Below are 24,667 nucleotides of genomic sequence, written 5' to 3' on the forward strand. Positions count from 1 at the left end.
GAAACAAACCCGGCCAGAATGAAGACACAACGGTGCTTCTTTACCATGAAGTTACAAGAAAGCAATGTGAGAGCCCAAGTTCAGCAGCAGAAAGCTGTGAATATGTTGGACATCACAGCAGCTGCCACCTTTACACCTGGGAACCTCGCACACGTTTTTATTCCGCAGGCTGCCACTTCTCACCCCACACATTACAGCAGTCAGCTTCTACACTGTCAGAGGGCACAACCTTCTCCTGTGTGCTGAAATATTAGATCAGCAATCTGTATCAAAATTTCAAAGTGTTACCGCCTTAGAGTGTGGATTGCAAAGCCCAGCAACTTACCTCCTCCCAAAACTCAAGGGCATCATACTGATAGTCGAGGTCAGGGTGGAGGATCCTGGGAAAGTCAGGGATATCCCTCTCGGAAGAATCGCCATCACCCGACAGAAGAGTAGAAGCAGAGAAGAGGGATGTGTCATTCTCAGCCTGCAGCAAATCCATCCAGTCCTCCGTGTCCTGGAGCTCGGTGCCTTCCCCCAGCAGCCAGTCTGGGGGAGCTGATGGTGGGAGCTCTGAAGCAGATCGTTCAGTTCCCAGCAACCTGGGAGACTCATCAGAGGCAGCGGGGCCCCCCGGCACCTGGCTGGGGGTTTGGGGAGATGGGACGGCAGATGTCAGCACCTCTGTGGTAGGAAAAGAACTCAGAGGCCACTTGAAACCGGTGACAGGAGGGAAAGGTGTTACTGGTGCGGCAGTTGTGTGCAGAGGACCACCAGTCGGGGTGGTGGGGGGCTCGGTGTGCTGCGGCTCCTGGGCTGTGGCCGGTCCGTCGGTGGGTAAGGCTGCATGATCCACGTTTTTGGATGGGCTGGTGAGGACAAATGCAGGGGGAGAAGTTGTCTCTGGCACAGTGACAGCAGGTTTATCTGCTGGTGGTGGCAGGGGTGGTTCTGTGACAGCCTGGAGAGAGGCTGCTTCAGTTGAGAGAGTCAAGTATGTGTAGCTGAGGGTTTCTGTAGGCTTGGTTGTCGTATCTGAGGCTGCGGAGAAGGTGATGTGGCTGGGCTGTGTGGGGGGCACAGTGCTTGGTACCACATGCACCAGGGGGGTGATGGGTTTGGTGGCTGCGGTTGGGGCTGTGGTAGAGGACTTGGTGAGGGGAGCTGCTGAGGAAGGAAACACTCTGGAGGCTGGGATCTGGGCCTAGAGAAAAACAACATGGTAGGGTAAGAAAAAGACACAAAACAGAATAAAGCCCAAGCAGAAAAATACTCTATATTTCTTCTCATAGCATTGTTCACAAAAAGCTGCTTCACCCTCTGGATTTCAATAAGAGCTCCCATCTCATGTTGCCTTGTCTTGGGACAGGACTGAGGAGTTTTCACGGTGCAGAAGATCCAGCAACATCCCCTCTTCCCAAAGATGCCTGTACTCCAAGGGAAGTCTGCCTCCCTTCGACCCCCACAAAACTGCAAGACCATCTGTGGCAGCAAAACCGGGCATCAAACTGGGCATCTTTTTTACCTCCCCACTTGCAGCATCCCTGCCAGCTTGCTCTTGTTCCTCACTTTGAACACCCAGGCTGGATAACCGAGGAGGAAGGTGACCTGCTTCAACTGATGGCCTCTACTTGCCCAGAAACCCAGCAAGGTCTTGTAACACCAGGCACGCGGAGCCTTGTGTGGCTCCGAGGGGCGGCTTTGCTCCAGCAGCTCACTCTGTGCTTGATGTGACTGACAGCTGCTGTTTTACCCGAGAATAGATCTGACTCACTGAGGCACATGGCACTAGGACTGAGTAGGAGACTCACCCTTTCGTTGTAGATAATGGTTCCTTCCTCACAGGCTGCCTTGTGGGTGCAGAGGTGCTGCTGGATGCACCAGTTACATCCCCAGAGACTGCTCACACACTTCTGGCACCTGGAACAACGATAGAAAAGCAGCTGCTGGGATGACCCAGGCAGGGACAGCCACCCTCCCTGTACCTACAGACAAGAAAAAGCAGGTGCTCACGGTGCCGATTTCCACAGCAGGGCCACTGCAGCACAGTCATAGAAAGAGAAGTCCACGGAAGCAATGAAGATGTCATGGAAACGCACTACGAGCTTTATGGTGACATGATCTGAAAATGAAAATAAAGATTTCTTAGCAATGGAGCAACTCTAAGTCCGCTGTGCTGTTAAGAGACACAGCATTTTTAGGAAAGACACTGTCAAACACGGGGATGGATTTCCTACCATGTTTCTAGCATCTCAATCACTGGATTATCCTACGGACACTAAAAACAGGTTGGACAAGTTTGTCAGGAGTAGTTGATGACAGTTCTTGCCAACCCATGGGCAGGAAGACTAGTCTGAAGATCCCTCCATCTATATCTGCTATAATTCCACTGTCATCCACTGTATTAGAGGAAGATATAACATTCTAGGCTCAAAGATGATTGTCTTCCTTTGTCTTCCAAGGGAAAACCAAACCCTCAGAACTGACGTGCCCTTCACATACTGCCTTCACCTCGAGAGCTTTATTCTATGTCCAGACTAAGTGGTGAGTCAGTGAAGAGGTTTACCAGACTTGTAATCTCACTTGCAATGACTGAAGGCTCACCTGCTTTAAATCCACATCTCTGCCAACTATAAGCCTCAGGACAGCCCAGTTCTCTTTGGGAAGAGACTGTCACTGTTTTCTAATAGACCAAATAACTGCAGGGATGGTCAAAACTTACTACTGCTGAAAGCATGAGCCTGAAGGAGATATTTTGCATATGACAGTATTAAAACAGCTAATTAATCTTGTTCCAGAAAAATGCCCCTAACCCTAGAGTTGGGCATTAACTCTCCAAATAACAGAAACATATTACATGCTCTGCTCAAACCCAGGAGCTGCAATTTCTCCGATGCAGTTTGCTAAAAACCAAAAAATAAGTAACAAGAAGCTCGTCTATCGTTCCTCTCACAGAAATCAGACCTCCTCTTGCAAGCTAGCTGTATTCACAACAAAACCATTCACATGTCTGGAGGATCAGTCAGGCCTAAGCTGGCTTCCTGAAAGGATGACAAGTAAAGCAGCATGCGAGTAAAATAGCTGCTGATGAGGTGTGTATGCAAACCCATTAGGAGAAAATAAGGGTATCATATGCAGCTGGAGGCAGGAGTGACCGCGGTACTGCCAGCTCCCATCACTGTCACAGAGGCAGTGCATTTGGCAGTGGTGAAAGGGCTAACACCTCCCAGGATTTCAGGGTTATGACACCATATTTATAAATATTCCTGTCTCCAAAAAGGCCATTATTTCCCATGACTGCCAATAATGCTGCTCAACAGTACAGAAGATGAGGTCGAGCACTTGCAAATTGAGAGCAAGAGTTTCTACTATCAGTTTGGAACTCATCAGCTTAAAGTGACAGATGAGCTGGTATGTAACCTTCAAAACAGAGCTAAAAAAGGCAAATATTTTAGTGAGCTTGGAAAAGTATTATAAGTAGGAATAGGAAAGTGCCAATATCTAAGGCTCGGAGGAGACCTCATTTAGAAAACAGTGTATGATTGTGGTTACTAGCTTGAAATTCATCTTAGCAGAACACAAAAGCTGTGCAAAGAAGGACCAGCAACACAGCGAAGGAGAGAGGAAGTCTGGGTAACAAAAGAACACAAATTAAAAATTGGCACATCTAACACAGCAAAACTCTGTGCTAAGAATGCCTGGATATAGTTCACTGAGTGGGAGAAGAGCTGTGGAAGCAAAAGGACAACACAAATAGATCAAACGGACAAACCATCCATGAGCAGGTTTAGGCTAGAAACCAGAAGCAATTCGTTAAGCCTCAGAGCAATATGAAAATAATGCAGGTGAAGCATCTATGAAGTCTTGAAATAAAAGCAAGACTGACTTACGAAGGAGTCAAGAAGAGTATCTGAAGCGTGGAAAAAGAAGAATTAGACTGTGGCTTTATCTACGATGACTTTTTACAACTGTGCTTAAACTCAGGCCCACGTTTGCAGAACTAACCAGGGAAGCCAATCCTGCCGCTCTGCCTGCCAGTGCATGAAGCTCTTTCCCTCTGTGCCTGACCACCCTGGATGGAGACCTGGTCGGTTTGTTCCGGACTAAAGCAGCGTGAAAGCCAACAGATAAAATAATATTGAAAATTAATGAGTCTGAGACTGAATGAGTGTGTTAGCCACGTTCTGCTGTCATGTTATGTCCATGGAGATTAATTCAGACCTATCAGAGAGGTGCAGACTTGCATGGAAAAGCTGTTTAGCTGTTCAGGTGAATCGTGTGGAATGTTTCCCAACCGAGACCTGCCTTTTACTTCAGACAAACAAGCTCTTTGAAGAGATCAACTCATTGGAGCTCACACTGACAGGTTGGATAAAATCCAATGCAAAGACTATAAACCAAGAACTTTCCAGGTTCTTTAGAGTGGCCAGTTAGAGCAACACTCAGCCAGTTATTTATTGTTCACAGTAATAGAAAGCTGACTATGTATTTTCTGACATTATGTCGCATTGCAGATTCATTTCTAACTTTAAGTACCATGGGCCTCATCTTTCCTTACATGAACTTCCTTCTCCCACTACTACGTGGATCTTTGGAAGGTTTGCATTTTGTTTGATTTAAATAATAAAGCAGCATTTAAGAGAGTTCTCTCTCCAGATTTATGACAAAGCTGCCAAACCAGCCACCACTCTAGACTGCATTTCAGATCATGTTCAGATTTGCATACAACCCTTCAAGCAGGATCTCCTTTCCAACTGCCAGAATTTGGCATCGGAATTTGGCAACACCCCAAAATAGCACAGGATGTATGTGACATGCAAGTAGAAAGCAAACAGATATTATGACAGAATGAAATGAACACCTGCTGACAGACCAGATACATTCATGGCTGTTAATCCTGGCAATGTGACGGACCTACAACGTGCTTTCTCCTAACAACGTTATCAGAGCTATCGTGCTTCATTTAAAGCATTTCACTGACCTGCTCCTGTTGGCAGAGCTGGTGCTTGGCTGGGATCTGGAGAAGGACACATGATTCCTGACTCTGTCAGAACTGCTGGGCTTTCATAATCTTCAAAGTAACATGAGTAGAATTCTTCCTCACGCAGAGAAGGTAAGTCCGAGATAGCCAGAAATACCTACCAATTCAATAATATCCAGTAAATAATTTGCCCTCTAACACATTCTTCTTTATTTCATCTAATTCAAAGAGCCCCAAAAAAGTAGTTATCTACACATACATCTATTTTCTTATAAGGCCTCCTAAAACTGACTATTCCATTCAGAATTTTCTGAATGGTATCCACCAAGCATGTGGCAACTTCCCCCTTTGCTCAAGTCTCCAGCAAAAGACAGGTTTCTTGCCACCTCCTGACATAACGACAGACTTCAAAACACTGCAGCACCTTCTTCCCTTTCCTCCCAGCTCTCAGATGCCAGACTGAAGCCATAATTTTGGGTACCTCCTTCCAGATCTTCCTGACAGCAAGTGTCAGAAACACTGAAAACACATATGTGGGGACCTTATAGATACTAAAGCAAGGAGGGACTCCACAGGAGCAGCCGTCAAATACTCCAGAATACCCAGTAAGTCTTAGCAGGCAAGGACATTTAGTTTTATGGGGAAAAAAAAAACAAATATCTTCTGGTACAGCCAAAGTCTCTTATGTGAGGCAGACAACACGGGCTTGAAGGCTGAAGCAACAGCAAGACTTGTGACTCCTCTGAGTTCGCAGAGGACTTTCTACACTTCTTGAGCATCATCAGAGGATCATCACCACTCACATTTCTCTTTTCCTCTCTGCTGATATTGGCTGGAGTCAGTGACTGGACGGACAGACACTGCTGGGTAGAGTTAAAGCTCCAGAGCCACTGCTCACTCAACCTGGACCGCAAGCACTCGGAGCGGCGGCTGCACCTGCAGGGAAACAGCAAGAAGCCCCGTGAGAGATCTGTGCAGCCACAGCAGGACACGTTCGGCTTCCAAGCCAACACCGGCTGGCTGAAGTCTTGCTAGAGCCATGGGGAAGCTGCTACACAAACCACAAAAGTCCCAGCCTCCCATCACCTTCAATAAGAGGATGAATTGTTGCCAATATATAGATGAGTAGGCGCTTGTTGATTCAAGAGTCATAAACTATTTTCTATGGCATTCTGCAAAGAGACAGAGCCAGCAAGCAGACAGACACACTGGAATAAACGACATCACATTACACAACATCAGTAGGGGAGCAAGAAGTGTAAAATAGTGCTAGCAGAGAGCGACACCAGAAGAAGAGAGAATTTCTCTATGCTTGTCAAAAGGCAGTTTGAGCTGCAGTCAGTCTAAAACCAGGCTGAAATCCACGGGCTGGGAGCATCACGAGTGGTGACCAAAGACCCAAAAAGCAATGGGAAAATACCCTCGTGTGCAACTGCTGCTGGTGCTTTAGGGAGGCAGAGCGTGGAACGGTACATTAGAGAGAATATCCTATAAAGGAACTAAAAATAAATTAAATCCAGACATACACAGACATAAGGAAGAGAGTAAGTGGGGATAATCCCTAAGCACTATCCCTCCAAAATCCTTGCAGGTGAACAGGGATCTGTCTTACCGTCCCCGAAGGACACACCAGCCACAGTAGGGATCCTTCAGTGCCAGACAGGATTCACAGTCCGAGTACAGGGAACATTCCATTATGGGAACCTTTGCCACCTGCCACAGGAAGAAACCAGTGAAAACACAGCACGCGACACAGGCCCCAGGTCTAAGGCTTCTCCTGCATCAGAATGTCCATTTCACATATCGGCAAAGGACATCTAACCGTCCAGCTGTACGGAGGCACCGAGGCGAGCAAAGTGTGTTGCTATTAATGGGTTATCTGTGACGCTTTTTGCAAGGAGGAGACCTTACGTAGTGACAAAACTGTATTTTAACAAAATGGATCAAGGAATAGCAGACTGAATACCATTCACTTTTTTGTTTGTCTGGACTCTGTCATGGGAGATCATCTCTCTTGACATGCAGGGGACTGAAGCTGGACATGGTAGCTCCAGCTGAGGTCTCTGAACATCTGCCCTATTGCCCAGCTCTGTCTGGCAGAGCCATCATTTTGACTGCAAGTAGAACAAGAAGCTTTGATCAATGTGGAACAAAAAGCTTCTGCCGTCTGGGGTTAAGTTTTACTTGCAAAACTCTTCTGCTTTAACTTACTATCCTTGCTGACTTCAGCCTCTTGCCCTCTCTTTCATCTGCTAATACACTGTCAGTTACTTTAAAACACCAACTTCTAATCCCTGACCTATTACTTTTGCTAAGTACATGAAGTAATTTGGATTTTTTTTAATTGACAGAACAATTAATGTTAAGGATATATTTCAGATTTCCCTAATCTTCTTCCACTCACAGATTTCAACTCCTCCTTTGAAGTGCGATAAAATTTCTGAGGATCTCAAAGTGCATGGGGGGGGTGAAGGGAAGCAGAGGTTTTCCAGCATTTGCTGTTTGTTCTTTCCTTCAGAGTAACTCAATGGCTGCTTTTCCTTTGCGAGGAGGATCCTTTTCTTTCCAGCTCAAGGAGCTGATTTGAGTGGTGTTGCACAAATCCTCTCAAATCAAGTATCCATAGCTGGATTTTCTACTCAGCAGACACCAATATCCCAAGAGCCTGAGGCATCGTGATGCCTCTTCTCCTCCAGCTGTAACTGGGCACAAACACAATTACAGAAAGCAGAAGAGGGAAAGGTGTCTCACATGGTTCCTTATACAGCTTGATTTCATCTGCAAGACTGTTATTATATACCCGGTCAGAGTGCACTTCTGCTATCTGAAGATGCTTCCCACACATATTTGTTTTTTTAGATTACAGACCTACAGGAGAACAGCTTAATCTTTTAACTGATTAAAACCAGGAGACGTGCCACAGTTTCGGTTACACAAAACCTCCCATTTTCTCTTTAGTCTTTTGCAAAACCAAGACAGGTCACATCACCTGCAAACCCAGAAGGCTCCTTCTGCTCAGATGGAGATGCAAACTGTTGTCCAAACAGTTCCTGCTCAACACAGAGGAACTCAGGAATTTGCAGCCCCTTGACTTCATGCCAGTAGAGCAGAATTTTACAGCCTGTGGTTCACATTCCTCCATCACTGCTGATGCAGACTGACTTATGGAAACGGACACAGCATGAAGGCCATGGTTTAGGGCAACAAGGCTTGTCCAGTTTGTGCCAAAGGCCAGTCCCCATCCCTGTAAACCAGGCTGGCATCAGCTGCTGCCCAGCACAGGCTCAGCTGCACACACACAGTTTCTCTGCCTCCCCCCATTCCCATCAGTAGTTTGGACCTCAAATGCTTTCAGCTCTTGTGTGGAAGGGATTTTATTGCTCTTACCATTGACTGGGTCATGACAAAGAGGTGCTCCTGCCTCTGGTCAAACAGCAGGTCTCCACTCACCATGCTGTTTAACTGGATAGGTAAAGAAGCGTATACGTGTGCATCTCCCATTGCTCCCAGGTACACCTGCAAGAGAGTCACAGTTGTACGCAGGGAAAATATCACAGCAGGAGTTGGGGGCACCCATCCTAACATCAGAAATGAGTTGGAACCAGGGCTGTGTGCCAGGATTTCAACCTCTCACCAAAATCTCAACGCGGTGACTTCTGCCACATGAAGTGTGTGCCCGGCAATACCTGCAGTATCCACACAGGACGCACCAGCCCTGACCCTGGCTTAGTGCAGGTGACCACTGTTTGCGGCATTCACATTCTCAGCATTGTTGAGAATACAGTGTGAGAACAGACCAGCTGACAGTAATGATCTTTAGAAGGAACTTAATTTCCCCAGGGACAAGAGAAATTGCCTTTTTTTCCCCTTCCACCTGAGCACCCCTGATTAGTTTTATCCTCTTTGCGTCCTGTCACATCCAGGTCATACCTTGTGCAGTCTCCCTCTGCTGTCTCCCAGAAAAGCAATGGTGTGCCCATCTTCCACGTGCACGGCCACAGCTGTCAGCCGGGCCTCTGTTTTCTCCAGGAGGGGGGTGGCTTCCAAGGGCACCCGGCTGGCCATGGGGCTGGGAGTGTGGTCAGAGCCACAGGGGTATGCGTACAGGGTGTCCTTTTTGGGGGAGCGGAAAGAACAGGGAAATCAGAACAACAACAACAACAACAACAAAAGGATACAAGGAACATTAGCACCTTTAACACTTCCAGCCATTGCTTCCGCCCAAATTTCATAAATGGGTGCCCCAGTTCAAATTCAGCTTTGAACCCCTCAAAGCTTTTTGACTGAGAGCAACAAAACCAGCTTCTAATAATCAGTTCAGGTATGTTGGTGCTTTGTGCCCTCACAAGATCCTGCAGACATTTCAGCAAGTCCATTCAGCATCACTAACGAAATGCATCGAAACTCTACTAAACTCTTAAGTTCTCCAAAACACATTACTGGCTACATGCTGCCATGATACAGCTTTGCAGATGATTAATTGTATTTTTCAGAATAAAATGAAGTATTCCTGCTTCCACTGCAAACCCACATTGTCACAAGCATCAACTCCAACAATTACCATGGTTTTGTTATATCACCTACAAATTGTAAGCCTGAAGTAGAACCCCAAAGCATCAGGACATAGATAAAGCCAGGGTGGAGCACAGCCTGCTCCAAAGAGCTGAATAACTACACACAGAAATCATGGAGCACACACAACCAGAGACCCACAAACGGTCAAAACAAGAGTCAGCTCTGCACATGGCTTCAATTCTTCTGAATGTTGTGAAATTTCTGAAAATTAACTCCACGGAGCTGTGCAAAACCACTCATCCCTCTGTTCCACTCAGATCCCTTCCAGTTCCACGAAACCTCCACTTAGTGAATTCTAAATGAAAGAGAATGAAAGCTGCCAACTCACTGACCATTTGTATGTGTAGAAAGAAGATATTCCATTATGATTCATCTTTTTCCTAAGTAACAAACCCAGTTGTGTCCAGGGTAGTTCCTCTGTTGCTTTATCTTTCTCGACACCTTGTTCTGTGCCCACTTTAATTTTACAGTATCCTTTTGGAGACCGAATGCAGGATTGTTCATCAACCATTACTATTAAAAACATCATTTTTAACTGATGAGTGGCTTGTCTTCAAACAATGACTTGTGCAAACTAACGATTTTCATCATGGAATCCCTTATGGATAACATTTGCTCCCTCCTTTCCAATACTCTTAGGAGGCTGCGCGTGGAGCAGCGGCAGGAACTGCGCAGCCCGTGCTGACTCCAGCTCCCTCTCTTGCCTCGGGCAATGCGGTTGAATTTACACTCCTTGTGAGCAGGGTTACGTATTCCTTCTGTCTGATGTCCGTATTCCTTCTGTCTGACGTCCGGGGCTTTGCACTTGGCAGCGCTGAGCTGTGCGGTACCACCCGGCACCAGGCGACGGAGCCGCCCGCGCCGGGGTCGGCGATAACGGCACAGCGTGGCATTCTTGAGGCATCTGCTCAGCATCCCTCCCCAAACACATGGAAAATCTGACCCTTTTCCCTCCCTTCTTCTGCCATTTCTCAGTTATTTTTAAATTTATTTTTATACTTAAAAGTGTGTGTATATATATATATATATATATGCATGTGTGTATATATATATAAATTTAATACTTTGCTGGTTCTTGGAGAAACTAAAAGTGAAGAAACTAAAAGTGGAGAAATTAAAGCGATCAAAGTCTACAGAAATCTCAGAGTAAAATATATTTAACCTGCTGACCTCTATTGACTTCTCCAATGTGTTGCTATCTTCACGGGGACCAAGGCTTGACACGGTGGTTCCACATGGGAAAAGCTGCCAGTTAGACTGGCACTACTTTCATTCCGATGCTTTATTTTTCCCTTCAAGTACTATTAATAATTCAACTGATTTTCTGCATACTGGATGTAACGCTCTGACTTAAAGCCTCAGAAGAGGTTAAACTTCTAACGATTGTTTAGTTTTCACCATACTCTAAGCTGTCATTAATTTTTAGTGACAAATACCTTTTTCTTATTAGCTCTGTTGCTCAATTCTTAAACTTCTTTCAACCACCTCCTTGTAACTTAAAGGTTTCTATTTCTCTGGTTGTCTAGTTCCTATAAGATTTATCAGGAAGAGGGCCACAGCTAAATTCCCATATCCAAAAGCATCAAATATTCATTCTGAATGGGATTCTACTTAACTTTCGCAACCCTTGTATCAATTCAGACAAATTCTAGAGCCTCACAACCTCACTAGTGAGGCTGATTTTTCAAAGTTTGCTTAAAAAAAAATGCATGCAAGTCAGAAATAGTTGTGCCCCAGTTGTGCTCAGCACCACTGCTGCCTATGTGTGATTCCAAAGGGCAAGTCGTTTCACACATGACATTTATCCACCGTCAACCAACGTGAGCTGTGCGAGCTCTCCCAGCACTGGCACAGCCTCCCCGCAGCCTCCGGAGCTGAAACTGCGTCCCTTCTACAGGATTAAGACCATGATAATTGTATAAAGCGCTTATATAAATTTACATAGAAGCTGTCTGAATCGTTTTCAGTGAATAACATCTTGGCGATGCAGCAGAAAATACACTCCAAGGATCATCCAGTGTCCTACTGCGATGCAAGTTAGGATGAAGCTCCTGCCGTGAATTTTGCAACAACAGGACAAATCTGTGTCTATGTAAGAAGACGACTGAAAGCTCGGTGCAAAAGGACAAGTTACACACCTTGAAAACTACACCCACAGAAGATATGCAGCCCTGCCAAGCCTTGCAGAAACACATTTCACACTTCCAATTATCAACTGTCTAACAGCATCTATGCAGCCTCCCGTGTCTCAAGGCTAATGGATCTCCAGCTAACTGAACAAACAGATTCTGAAATTCTTATAAAAACAAGCTTTTTGTTTTCTTTCCAGTTGAAGAGCTTGTCTTGAACTGTAAAACTCAGTCTGAGCCTTTCCTGATGGAGTGAAAATTGGAGGCAGCGCTAAGTAGGGAAAAGGGCATATACCTTCTGGTTTGGAAGCAGAAAAACGTGAAATTAATTAGTGTTATCCTTACATGCAGCACAAGCTGCTACCATTGAAACCGAGTTAAAACTGTTTCTGCATAAAACGTCCATTGACAGCCGCTTCCACGCGGCGCTGAATGGAGCGGGCTGGAGCTGGCACGGACCCCTACGTGCTGTTAGATACAATCTTAATGACAACCGCTACCACGTACCGAATGGTGACGGATAAACTTTGTTAGGACATTTACATATCATTGGACACACTTGTTAATAAGATGCAGTACTTAGTCGGCTCACTAGTGCCAAAACGTGCAGCTGGGACCCCGGGATCACATACCACGGATCACATTGCAGAAACTGGGTTTCTTCTCCCACCCTGCGCACCCACTTCTCCACCAGATCAAACAGTACAGGGGGACTCGACATCATTTTAAATGAAGGATTCTGAGATTTAACTCCCTCAAGCCTAAAAAGCACCTGTGACAATCCCTTCCATGCGGCCCACAAGGGACACAGCTAAGAAATACAAGCAGAACATCAAGCTGGGCACCCTCTTGCTTCCCAACTCTTACGTACCCTTCCTGACCTCACATTTGTCCTGCTCCAAGTCTGCTCTTCACCCTTCCCTCTTCCCACAAGTATTCTACAGTCAACTTTAGCTACTGAAAGGAAAACCATAATTTTAAAACTGGTTTTGGACCACATGCCCAAACCCGGAGACTTCCAAAGCTCTGTGGTAGCTCTTTGTAGCACAAGGCTGGGAAGATGCAATTATCTGGACAGCCTGTTCTGTATGAAGAAGGAGGACACAAGATAACATGCTGTTCTGCTAAGGACTAGCAACGCCCTCGGTGAAAACCACAGAGCCTCCTGCCAGGACACCGCAGCCAGCACCGCCCGGGGAGAACAGTGTCTGTGTCACCATCCCCTGTATCGCAGCACCAGCCAGCGTGGCTGACACACTGCAAGGATTCAGGGTCACAGCCACTTCAGTTCACATTTTGTCCTGCAACATCCCATCGTGCCTTTGTCATAGAATTTAAAGGATTGTGAACTCTTACAGCTCTGGAGACAGAGAAGAGCCAGGTCAGGAAAAGTTCTACCTGCAGCACTAACGCAGTCTGTAGGAAATTAAGATTTTGCTGACGCTTGCTTTTGCTTCTGCTCTTTTTCGTTCCTGTTGTGAGGTGCACCTCACCATAAGTGACAGGGACACAGCACAGCCCTTAAATCCCCTTCCCATGCATGTTCTCCTTTCCTGCAGTGCAGCCCAGGGGATGAAGATACTGATAAAGAACAACCTGAACTGCAGCTTCAGTGCCTGGTATGGCTATGAGACAGACCTCAGGGCCAGGTCACACCAGGTGCCCTCCCCACAGACACACAGTCCTGTCCCTCTGCACAGACACCTGCCCATGTGGGGCAGAGAGCTGCAGCAGCAACAACACAGACTGTGCTTAAACAGGACACAACACATCACTGCGGTAGCAAAGAAACAGCCTGAGCCCAAAGGCTTCTAACCCAAAGAGATTTCAACTTCCATCTGTGGGAAACAAGCTGCGTTCAGGAACACAAAGCAACACAAGGACACGATGGAGACTTCACCCTGGCAAAGGTACAAAAGCCACTTACCGCTGGCAGCTGGACACAGTTGGAACTGACATCGTATTCGATATACGCCACTTCTGTCCCTTCTTCTGACTTCCCGTCTCTCATGTAGCAAACGTCCCTAGTCCAGTTGGTCAGGCGATCCACCTCCTCCATTGCGTAGACGCAGAGGGCAGACTCCTCGCTCAGTTTGCTAGAGGAAGCCTGCCAGGCAGAGAAGGATGCAAACAGCACTTCTCCCTCGGTGTCCAGCTGCCCCCGGGCCAGGTCTTGTCCCGGGCGGGTGACATAGGCCGCTTGGAGGAGGCTGTACGTGTTGGTTTTGCTCTGGCAGAGCAGCGGTAACTCCACATACGAATAATAGTGAGAGTCATCTAGGCAGATTCGTGAGATGTAGGTCTTGTACTCACGTGACTGAGATTTGAGATCCCGACGGTAGAATAGGAAATAAACGCTTGAGCGGTAAGTGAAGGATTTAATGAAATGGTGGTTGTACTCCGAGAGACGGCCCACGGCCAGTTTTGCTGTTTCTTCATAGGAGAAAATGGAGTGAGAGTCTGTTGCTTGAACATCCCCTCCGTGGGCCCTGAGATTTCGGGTGGTGATGGGAGGAATCCCTCCTCCAACTCCTCGGCTAGTGTAGCCTCGTCCCACAAACAGCAAGGGGACCTCATCCTTCGAGTAGGCGATGAGTCCCACAGTGGTGATGTTGGGATCGTTGGCAGCAACATACTGAGTGTCACCAGGGCTCTCCGGTCGGAAGAGGACGTGGTCGATGGATGTGAGGCTTCTCTTCTCGCAGATTCCCTGGTGCACGCTGCCACAGACAATGAGCTCCTTCTGCACGGCGTTCACCAGCAGCAGCTTGTTGTGATTGTCGGTGTGGTGTGCCTGAGGGCACTCCAGCTTGGAGACCGGGGGGAGGCAATCCTTACTGTCCAGAACTGGCCCAGTCTGAACCACGTTCTCCATCAGCAGGTCAGATGTCAGCTGGAAGAGAAAGTTGGTGGCCCCCAAGTAAATGGTCCCGGATTCCAAGTCCATAGAGAGGTGGAGGAATCTCGTGGCGTTGCGCGAGAACGTGACGTACTGCAGTCCCCGTGGAATTGCTGCTCCCAAGAAACAGAGAACAGGAAGGAGGAACGTTCCCAGAGGCATGGTAAACACTCTGCAAGAGAGGAGAGGCTGTTACAACTTCTTGGAAACCAGGAGTGAAGATTAACACCCCAAATCCTTCCATATCACTCTTATTATGAGAAGTGGGCAAAGAGAGCGAAACACAAAGAGCCAACACAGGACATTTGCAAAATCACCAACAGAAAGAAGCCTGCAGGAGTATCAGACTCTACTCAACCACCTCCGCACCAAGACAACAGGCACAGCATTTTCAGGAGAAGCTGCAATACTGCAGGTCATGTTCTTGCGGGCTTTCCCAGAGGCTGCTGGGTGGTACTGGGGAAAGCTGCTCTTCGCAAGCCTGGGACTTGTACTAAACTTGCTGAACAAACAGTCCAAAGCACAGATTCATCAATCCAGGGACATAACTTAAGGAGAAAAGTCCTATGTATGTTGTGACAGAAGGTGCTTCAAGCATTGAAGCTGATAGTTATTCTTATAACACCAGAAAAAGCCGTGTTTAACCCAGCTCCTGCACAACTCTTCCCTATGATGCTCCACTGGGAAGTTCTCCAGGGCAGGACCACATTCCTATAGCAGCCAACACACCGCAGACATTGTTAATGAGCTACACCACAGTAAAATAAACCACTGTCCAAGACAAATACACCTGCACAACCATTGTTTAAATAAACTGTAGCTGGGATCCAACTCAGAACAAACTAATAACCCCTTTGCTCTGTATTTGATCTAGATAGAATTAATCCTTGTCTTTCACTTATAGCGATCAACAGCCTCTTTTGGGTCTAAGGCTCTTCTATCAGTGCCTCAGAAGAAACCTTTCCATGCCATCTCTGCCACTGAGCATCACCCACCCAAGCATGACCCAGGTACCAGGACGAGGCCTCCAGAGACTCAGTCACAGCAGCTCCTGGCCACCCAACTGGGGACACCAGTCACCCCAGCCCTGGTGGGCCCCATCTCCTTGGGCAGATGCAGCATGTCCAGGGTAGCTGGAGCGACCACCTTGCCCTGCTCGCTTGTCACCGCACTCTTTGGAGGAGCAGTCTCTTGCTGGCACTCATCTCTCTGCAGCAACTTCGCCAGCGCTGTAAAAGGTGATGGAAACAAGCCTGCTCTGTGGACACTGCTCCACTCCTTCCCTGTCCCATGGCCCAACGGGCAGCCAAGGCCAGATGGGGTGAGTGCTGGTCAGACCCAGGGAACCACCAGACCGGTTCTGCTCCTCTCCAGAGGATCTTTAGACTAACCCCACTTGAAATCCACCATGACCCACCCAAACCATGCCACAGACAGGAACAACTGTGCTGAGCAGCACAGGGAATCCCACAGCATGGTGGAAATGTGGTAATAAGCACCTGCAACACTTAGATTAATGCTTTCCCCACAGAGAAAGGGCAGCAGCTGTAAGTACTCATGATTTACTATGAGTACCACCTTATTTGAATTGAGAAGTAGGTGGTGATGCAGCTGTAAATCTCTTCCCTTCCCTCCCTCCCTCTTGCAGACAAGGTACCAAAGCTACACACAGCCCCACATATGCCAAGTTGGGCCAGCAGCTGAGAGCTGACGGGTACACCACCTCTCCAAAACCAGCCTGTCATCTGCTGCGCTCACTTTGGCAACTCAGCTCCTCAGGGCTGATGTTAATTTTCTAGTTAAAGCTAAGAAAACTATCATCGCATCCCTCCTACAGCATCACCCCTCCTGGGTCTTCTTGGTAAGCTCAAAGTGCTGCTAGGTCAGAAGTGAGAAGACTAACCCAGCATTTACTGCAGGAATTAACCTATTTAGGTCAAACTTCTCACCACACGTACTGTGTCTTACAAGTTCTCTGTACAACATGCAGCTCACGGTGTGCAGAAAACACAGCAGCAATGGTGAGAATGATAACTCTACATCCATGTTTTATTTCACTGCTATTGCAAACCAAACCAAACCAAACAGTCTGCTTTCCAGCTCCTTTGTCAGTAAAACTGGCATCTTTGCCCTACCAAAAGACCAGTTGAGAGGATTAGTCTACTTGTGAAATCCAGCGGATGGAAGGTATTATAAATACAACACATTAATAAATATAGGCTTTGTGAAGCTCTGGAAAAGCTCCATTTCACATGGTTGTTGTAGGTAAGCAGACAGTACTGTCAGGATACACCCGGGGGCAGGAACACCAGCTCAGAGCACACAGCCGCCGGTTCACACCAAACCAGCACCCTGTTCTGGTTCTGTGCACAACGGGGCTTTTGTTTGCCCCACTGGGTGTTTTCTGCTCTCAGTTCTACTCACACACTCTGCCTCACCCGATTTGCAAACAGCACTGCACTGGTCTTGGAATCTCCTTCCAGGGTGGTGAAGCACTTGAACGAGCTCCTCATCATGTGGGAGATGTTATCTGTGTAGCATGATGAAGGGTATTTGTAAAGCCAGCACGTAGATACATGTAAGACTGAAGGATGGAGCTCCAACTTGACTCTATCATCTCAGGTTTACATCAGCATAGCAGATCTTGCCCCAGCTCAAATGCATCCTCACCATTTTTATTAAACTTTACTCAAGGAACTCCGTGACCACACAGCTGTCTGGGTACCTCTGCACTGCCATCATGCAGACATCACTATGGCTTCTTGTGCAACTCTGTCTGGAGTCTCCTCAGTTGCAAAGCTCAAAATGCCTGCAAACCAAACAACAGGCTGATGACCACCCAACAGCAGGAGCTTGACTGCATCGTGACAGCCACACGGACATGGGGGAGACAGGCTTTGATCTGGGAGCAGCTGAGGATCACAAGACATCATTACATTACACCACTTAAAGGAATCATCTTCTTTCTAGCTAATGCAACCTTCCTATGCCAGCACTTGCACGGTAAAATCAGTGTGTGTCTTCAGAATCTATGAATTCTGAAATACTGGCTTTCTGGCTTAAGCTCAGGCCTACAAGCTCTTAGACTCTGCTCTGTCCACCCCACACCATCACTGATGATTCCCAGCGCAGAACTAACACGACACCAGACCCTGAACTTAAAACCCAGCGCACAACACCACTCTAGCAACACCGATCTTTTTACAAGCTCTTTGACCTGTAGTTTAATCTACCCCTAACAATTCACTGAACACATTTTACCTACTGGAGCACCTGTACTGGAAAGAGATGGAAAATCAACTGGCCTTTCATTCCAACAGACCACGATCAAAACCAGATCCTGCCGTGGTCAAAGCTCTGACCTGAGCTATTCTTCACTCACCAATATCCCCCTGGAAGTTACTTTGCTAAGAGCTGGTCCTCACAGGTGTCCCAGGTGAGAAGTTACTATCTAGTCCTCATGACACTGGGAAAACAGAGGGCAGCTGCAAAGACAAAAGCAAAAAGAAAGAAAGAGGTGGTACAGCATGTTCTGCGAGCTGGTTCTGATCGCTCCGAGCAACGGGTAAACACTGAATATAGCGCTCTTTGTTGCTCTTTGCTGAAGAGCCATTAGCAAATGAACTTGTGTTTATTGCTAGGTGAGCAAACACACATTAGAAATGAGTATGAGCCTGTGTGCCTACCGGTAGTTAGAAGTATTTGTATTCTACGTAAAATCTGAGAAAAAAAGCCAGCAGTGTCTTTTGATTCAGTTTTCCAAGTTGTTTCTCAAACAAGGGCATCGCTGCCTGTTTTATTTCTTGCTCTTCCGTTAAGCCCATCACAACCTCTCTGGGAGGACAGGAGGAGGATAACCTACATTTAAATCTGATGGTTTCATGACAAGCTCCACTTCTGAGCTCTTTATGGATTTACTGAACCATTCTGCTTCCTGCGCTCACTGCGAGGGTAAAACACAGCTGTTACACACAGATTGCACTAAAAGTGTGTAGCCTTTAATTAATTCTGAAAGCAATTGCCAAGGCTTAAAGATTCCTTTCAAATATTCCATTTTTTTTGATGAATTCCCGTTAAATAGGAAAACGCTTCAGACAATACGCTGAACATTGCCTGTAACGTACTGTAAAATATTAATATCCAAATGATACTTCTGCGCTTCATTTATTTAATCTGGATCACAACAGAAGGGCTAGAGGATTAGTCAGTTCTGCCACAGAATATTTATATCACATCCACAAAACAACAACCGAGAACGTAGAAGCAATGGCACTATTTTGTTACTTGGAATTTGAAATAAGACCATGTTTTCTGTAGCACTATTTTTACCTCCCTGACCTCACGTATCCCTCTCAGAGGCTTTACTCATTTATTAAAGAAACAAACGCAACCCATTTGGACCCATTTTAACAGCGTATCAACACGTAAAGGTTATTTCAATCCACACAGATTATTTCCCTAATACCACATCCTATCCCCCAAACATGGGGAGGTCAGATAATGTTCTGAGTTCTAAGCTAGATTTCATACTAAACACCAATCCCAGCAGAATTATCCTTGGAAAAAATAAATAAAATAAAATAAAGTAGGTCCCTGCACCTGCACTTTCCACTGTATCATTCGCAGAGCACAGTGAGAGCACTGAAAGATGTACAAATGAAAAGCAGTGGGTTTTCTGCACAAAGTCCCAAATTACCACCCCCCTTCTCATATGCTCAACAGAGACTTGCTGTTTTCTGCTGTGAAAGATGACATTCCCATTAAATAAATAAATCTCTTTTTTTGAGTCTTATTTATGACTAGCAGGCCAGCTCCTGCTCTGCTGCTTCAGAACACTTGCAGCTCTGGCAGAGATGAACACAAACCTCTGTTTTTCCAAATAAAATTGACCCCAAGAAGTCCAAGGCATCCTGTGGGAGCAGGACCAGCACGGACAAGGGGGCTCTGTTATACCAGACATGAGTAACCCCGAAGCTGAGGTCAAAATAACTTCAAAAAACCCCTCTAAAGACAAAATATCCAACCTGAAACAGGGAGGGAGGGTGGCAGGAAACCTGTATTTTCAGGCTACAGAATTAACAGCATTATTAGTGAAACACTTCGGAAAATGATGTTTTCTTAAACCCTTGGTAGTTCCTGCTGACTATTACAATGGACCTTTCTGGATGGGGTTGAAGAAGCCGCACTGAAAAAACGCTGCACAAAATATTTTGTCGACTTTGTGATAGTATTGCCATTTCAATGATATTCATGCATTGTTTTTACAGTTTTTCCAAAGAAAAGCTGTAAAAAGTGCTTCTACAGCCCTGGGCCTACCTAAATATTCATTTTAGCCATATTGGAATTAATGGATGGTAGTGGACAGATATTTCCCCTAAACAGCTCTTGCACAACCGACCTTTTCTCTTGCACCACTGAAAATGTGTTATAAACACCAGTTTAAGCTTCCAGTACAAATGCTTAGCAGTTAATGATTAATACAACGTCAAATAGTGAGCTTTTTATAAATGAAGACAAATTTACAAGAAATACAAAGCAACCACAACCTGCTTGCTGTTAAAAGCAGGTTTCTTCATAGATATTTTGTCACTGTAAATTGAGGGTTGACTTTTCAACTCTCAAACACTGACAAAATGTGGACCCATGCACCATGTTGTATATATGTTTTTAAAAGGGGAAATCAAGTCATTTCTTAGTTTCTCAGTATCTTAACACAACTTTCGGCTGGTGTTAGAGATCTGCTCCAGCTTTCTGTTTAATTAAACCAAGGAGTAGCACAAAACTCTTCTTATAGCTCATAAGCTCCTGCCTAAGGTCTCCAAATCAAAGCAGAGTTTTTTCTTAGGGCTCCTAAATTACAGAAACTACCACCTTAACCCAGCAAGCTGATCCCCAGGGGTTATTTACCACAAGTAAAATGCCTTGTCATTTTGTCGCACTTTGCTTGTCAAAGGATCTCCTGAGTCAAAGAAGCTTCTGGTCGCTTCTTGTGAAGAGTTTGAAGACTAATCCTTGTTCTTAATCCTCCTTGGGCAAGAAGATAACGACAGCTCTTCTAACTCAGACAGAGGTCCACCTACACAGAACCCTGGCTCCAGCAACAGACGGTAATAGATGCCTCAGTAGCAGTGCAAGGGCAGACAAGCACCGGGCAATCCTTGCCCTGTGCGTCCCGGCAGCTTTGGGCATTCCTGAATCACAGATTGCAGCCACGTGTAATTATTCCAATGGGTACGTCAGGCGGTTTGAGCTTCTTCAGTCAGAAAGACTTTCTTGTAGCTCCTTGAGTCCTTTCCAGTTTGTCATCATCTTTATTTATATATATATATATATATATATATATATATATATATATATATTCTTTTCTTTAAAGGTACCTGGATGAGCATCCCCTTTTCCCAGACAGGTTTTCTATCCCTTTGGCTTTCTAGTGCTGGAACCAGAGCAAACGTTACTTTCTCCACTTCGACCCACCTACCTGCTCAAGAACCTCTTGCTCTTTTAGGTACCATACCACATTCCAAGCCTGTATCCACTCGGATACCATCCATGACACAAATATTCTTTCAGTCAACTAGCTAGGAAAAAATATATCCAGTTCTGTAGCCTTTAATGTGTAAAGTACATCCAGAGAGCCTGGACAGGTTTAACCCAGCTGTAACAGAACCCTGCTCGCTAAAGTTACCCACCCAAATCACCCTGCTGAGCAAATCCACCATTTCTGCACAAATCCACATAAATCTAAGACCATCGGCTCTGTAGAAACAAATCTGCTTGCAGAAGTTCAGGAACCCAACTGTTGGTCATAATACAAACTAGTATTGGAGCAGAGAGCAATTCCCGCAGTACCTACGAAATTCCAAGAGCAGATTTCCAATTTCCAGTTAATCGAGAACTAAGAGCCAGATTTTAATCTGTTTAATATGAACTAAACTAATTTTAAAAGAACCGTCAGCTAAGGTTCTTGGGGAAAAAAAAAAAAGCTCTTGTGCAATTAAAGTTACAGTACCTATCATGATTTAATAAGTAGTTAAAAGACAGGAAACGAAAGCAGCTTCCCGTCAGAGGAAGGTTATCAGTGAGATCTGCCAAGAATTTGTTCTGCCACCTGTGCAATTCAATGTTTACATAAGACATATGTGGAGGAATAGGTCCCAAAGTGGTGAATTTTACTGTTAAGAAATTAATCACAATCAAATTCAGAAAAGACTACAAAAAGTAACAGAACTCATGCACTCTTAAGTAACTACATAATATCTTAGATGTCAATAAATACCAAAATCAATACAAAATACTCTAATTACGTAAACACAATAGGATCCAAGCTAGCAGTTACCACTAATAAAAACTCTGGAAACTTGGTAGGTCAGTTCAGCATTTAGTACCGAGCAAAAAGGCAAAGGCAACGTTCAGAGTGATTGGGAAAGAAAACAGGGATCACCACGATGATGTTGAATGCTGCAGGCAGCTCCGATTCCCACATCTGAAAAAGGAGACAGAATGACAAAAAGGACAACAAAGATGATCAAAAACATGGAGCAGATTCCATATAAGGAGAGACCAGGCAGAGCAGGACTTGGGATGGACAAAGAAACAACCGGGGGAAGACAGGGAAAATTTAAGAGATCTGAAACATGATGGTGTCAAGATGAAAAACAGGGAATGATCGACTAGCATGTCTTGTAATACAGAAACAAGAGAGCACCTACAAAGTTACAGACAACTCTTCTAAGCCAGTTCAAGGATACTATGACTGGATGTAAAATATTTTGAATAGTAGTTAAAATGCATAATGAAATTGTAGCGCTCGCTGCTCTAGTATGTCATGGAGACTGGAAACATAAACAAGTTAGAAGAAGGATTATGTAAATTAATGGAGAGTAGATGTAGTCAAGATCAGATTATTAGATACAACTCCTGATCAAAGAGGGCCCCTAACTGATGATGGTCATAAGCTGGGAGTCAAATTAGGATGGGGGGAAGAAAAGAAAAGAAAAACAACAAACACAAAACCAACAAACAAACCCACCGCATTATACATGCCCTGTTTCTTACAGTCCTCATTAAGCATCTGCTTCTGGCTCTTGTCAAAGCCAGGATACTGAGCTACACAGAGCTTTGCAATTTGCCCCGGGATGACAGCTCTACTTAAACTTATTTTATGGCACCATTATAGATTTTATTTATTTTTAAATATTAGGAATGTAACTTTAGCCCTGCCTAATTGCATATTTAGGAAGCCGGAACCTTAACCTCGTTGACTAAAGGCATTATTATCTATCATATTAACATTTAGATACCATCTAACTGAATCCTGACAGCGCAGCACAAAGTTAATGCCCAGCACAGCAAGCGAGCATCACCCTCAGCACACCGAGAACCCGAAGCAAAGGCCAGAGCCGGCTGGGTTTGGGTTTAACCCACCCAAATCCTCCTTTCCTGGAACAGCTCTTCCCTCTCTGCTAAATATTTGATGGAAATTTCTCCCCCACAAGCCTGAACAAAACAGATAACGTGTTTGCCGTGTATACAGCTAAGCACCGGGTAGCGTTCAACAGAGCTGCTGTTGCTAAAAGTAGGTCAGGACTGTCCGTTCTGAGCGGGGTGAGAGGGAAGCTAAAGCACAGCAGACTGTTTGGCCGGGTATTACAGAAAACCTTCAAGCTGGGATTTTATCACTACTTCAAACAGACATGATTCATATTTTAGCAGCCTCCACCTCAAACACGGCACACCTTCCCAACCGCGCCGCCCTCCCTGTCATTAGGGGCACCTCTCCCCAGATCCTCCCATCCCCAGCTTCGGCTCCAAAGCCCATGAAAGCCGGAGTCCTGCTCTGCTCGAGCTGCCTCAGCCCGTCTGTGTTGATTTCTGTCAAGCAGAAATGCCCAACCATTTCCTCCAGAAACAGCCAGGACAACACACGATCTTCTCAATGTCATGGCTTCTGCCCGAGAGCCTGTTTTCCTTGGCAGGGTGCCCTGCAGGAGGGAGGGAGGAGAGCTCCTGCCATCAGCTTCCCAGAGGACAGCACCGTGACCCCTAACCAAGCTCTCACGTCCCCCAGGCAAAGGCCACACTCCCAGGGAAAGTCCTTTTGCATATAGCCTGGCCTTGGAGTAACCTAGCAAGAGAGGAAAGGAGCTTCCAACCTCCTGTGAAACCCTTGTGAAAGGAAGCCAGTCCTACAGTTGTCCTCAAGAGGGATCTGTGGTCATCATGCCAGCACCAGCCCTGCAGGACAGCAGAAGGAAGAACAAAGAGACCTTCCTGTACTTAAAAGGGGCCGATAAGAAAGAGGGGACAGACTTTTCAGCAGGGACTGTCGTGATAGGTCAAGCAGGGATGGTTTTAAACTAAAGGAGGGAGATTCAGGCTGGATATGAGGAAGAAATTTTCTACACTGAAGGTGGTGAGAGCCTGGCCCAGGTTGCCCAGAGAGGTGGTGGATGAACCATCCCTGGAGACATCCCAGGCCAGGCTGGACGGGGCTCTGAGCAACCTGAGCTGGTGAAGATGTCCCTGCTCATGGCAGGGGGGAACTGGATGAGCTCTGAAGGTCCTTCCACCCAAACTGTTCTACAGTTCTACAAAACCTACCACAAAAGAGGTTCTTGTTAGCCGTGTTACAGACCATAAGCAGACACAGACACACAAGGACACCACATCCTGAGCTCCACCATTCAGCTGTCAAGACACAAATCAGAACCCTTTAACACTGGTGTTTGCCTCGAATAAATCCTTTCACCCTGCAGACACTCAGCAGCGCAGGGAGCTCTGGCCTGTTAAAGAACAGCATCTCCTTGACACCCTATAAGTCTTCAATTTTACTACCACAACAGCTCCATAAAGAATTAATACAACCTGGATGTACAGGAAGGAATTCTTATCCTTGGAGTTTTCCTTCATTTCAAACAAAATTCACTTTTGTGCTCTCCCCAGTTACCTTCTGGAAAACCAAACAGCCTGACAGCAATTTGACAGTCCTCCCCACCACTCCAATAGCGTCAGCAGTTCTGGCTACAGCCATGAACACAGGCAGCAACATGCAAATAAACTTAATGCAATGCAACCACACGAGTAGCATCTATCTCCTCCCAT

The 24,667-nt window shown here is 45.9% G+C and overlaps 1 protein-coding gene across 3 annotated transcripts in view; it reads right to left on the reverse strand.

Moving 5' to 3' along the window:
• Window positions 1-24,667, reverse strand: part of PLXNB1 (plexin B1) — an 81,516-nt gene that overhangs the window by 26,502 nt on the left and 30,347 nt on the right. For 2 of the 3 annotated variants that reach the window (XM_082060214.1, XM_082060212.1), the window contains exons 3-11: window positions 13,595-14,738; window positions 8,894-9,076; window positions 8,351-8,479; window positions 6,576-6,676; window positions 5,767-5,899; window positions 4,964-5,120; window positions 1,996-2,104; window positions 1,794-1,902; window positions 326-1,186 (exon numbers count right to left, since the gene is read on the reverse strand). In XM_082060214.1, the coding sequence (XP_081916340.1) occupies window positions 326-1,186; window positions 1,794-1,902; window positions 1,996-2,104; window positions 4,964-5,120; window positions 5,767-5,899; window positions 6,576-6,676; window positions 8,351-8,479; window positions 8,894-9,076; window positions 13,595-14,728 (2,916 nt within the window). In that variant the 5' untranslated portion in view covers window positions 14,729-14,738. The remainder of the gene's footprint in view (window positions 1-325; window positions 1,187-1,793; window positions 1,903-1,995; window positions 2,105-4,963; window positions 5,121-5,766; window positions 5,900-6,575; window positions 6,677-8,350; window positions 8,480-8,893; window positions 9,077-13,594; window positions 14,739-24,667) is intronic. The other variant, XM_082060213.1, reaches the window with a different exon arrangement.

The sequence above is a fragment of the Streptopelia decaocto genome (assembly GCF_964273445.1).
Source record: "Streptopelia decaocto genome assembly, chromosome: 8".
NCBI classification, from domain to species: Eukaryota; Metazoa; Chordata; class Aves; order Columbiformes; family Columbidae; genus Streptopelia; species Streptopelia decaocto.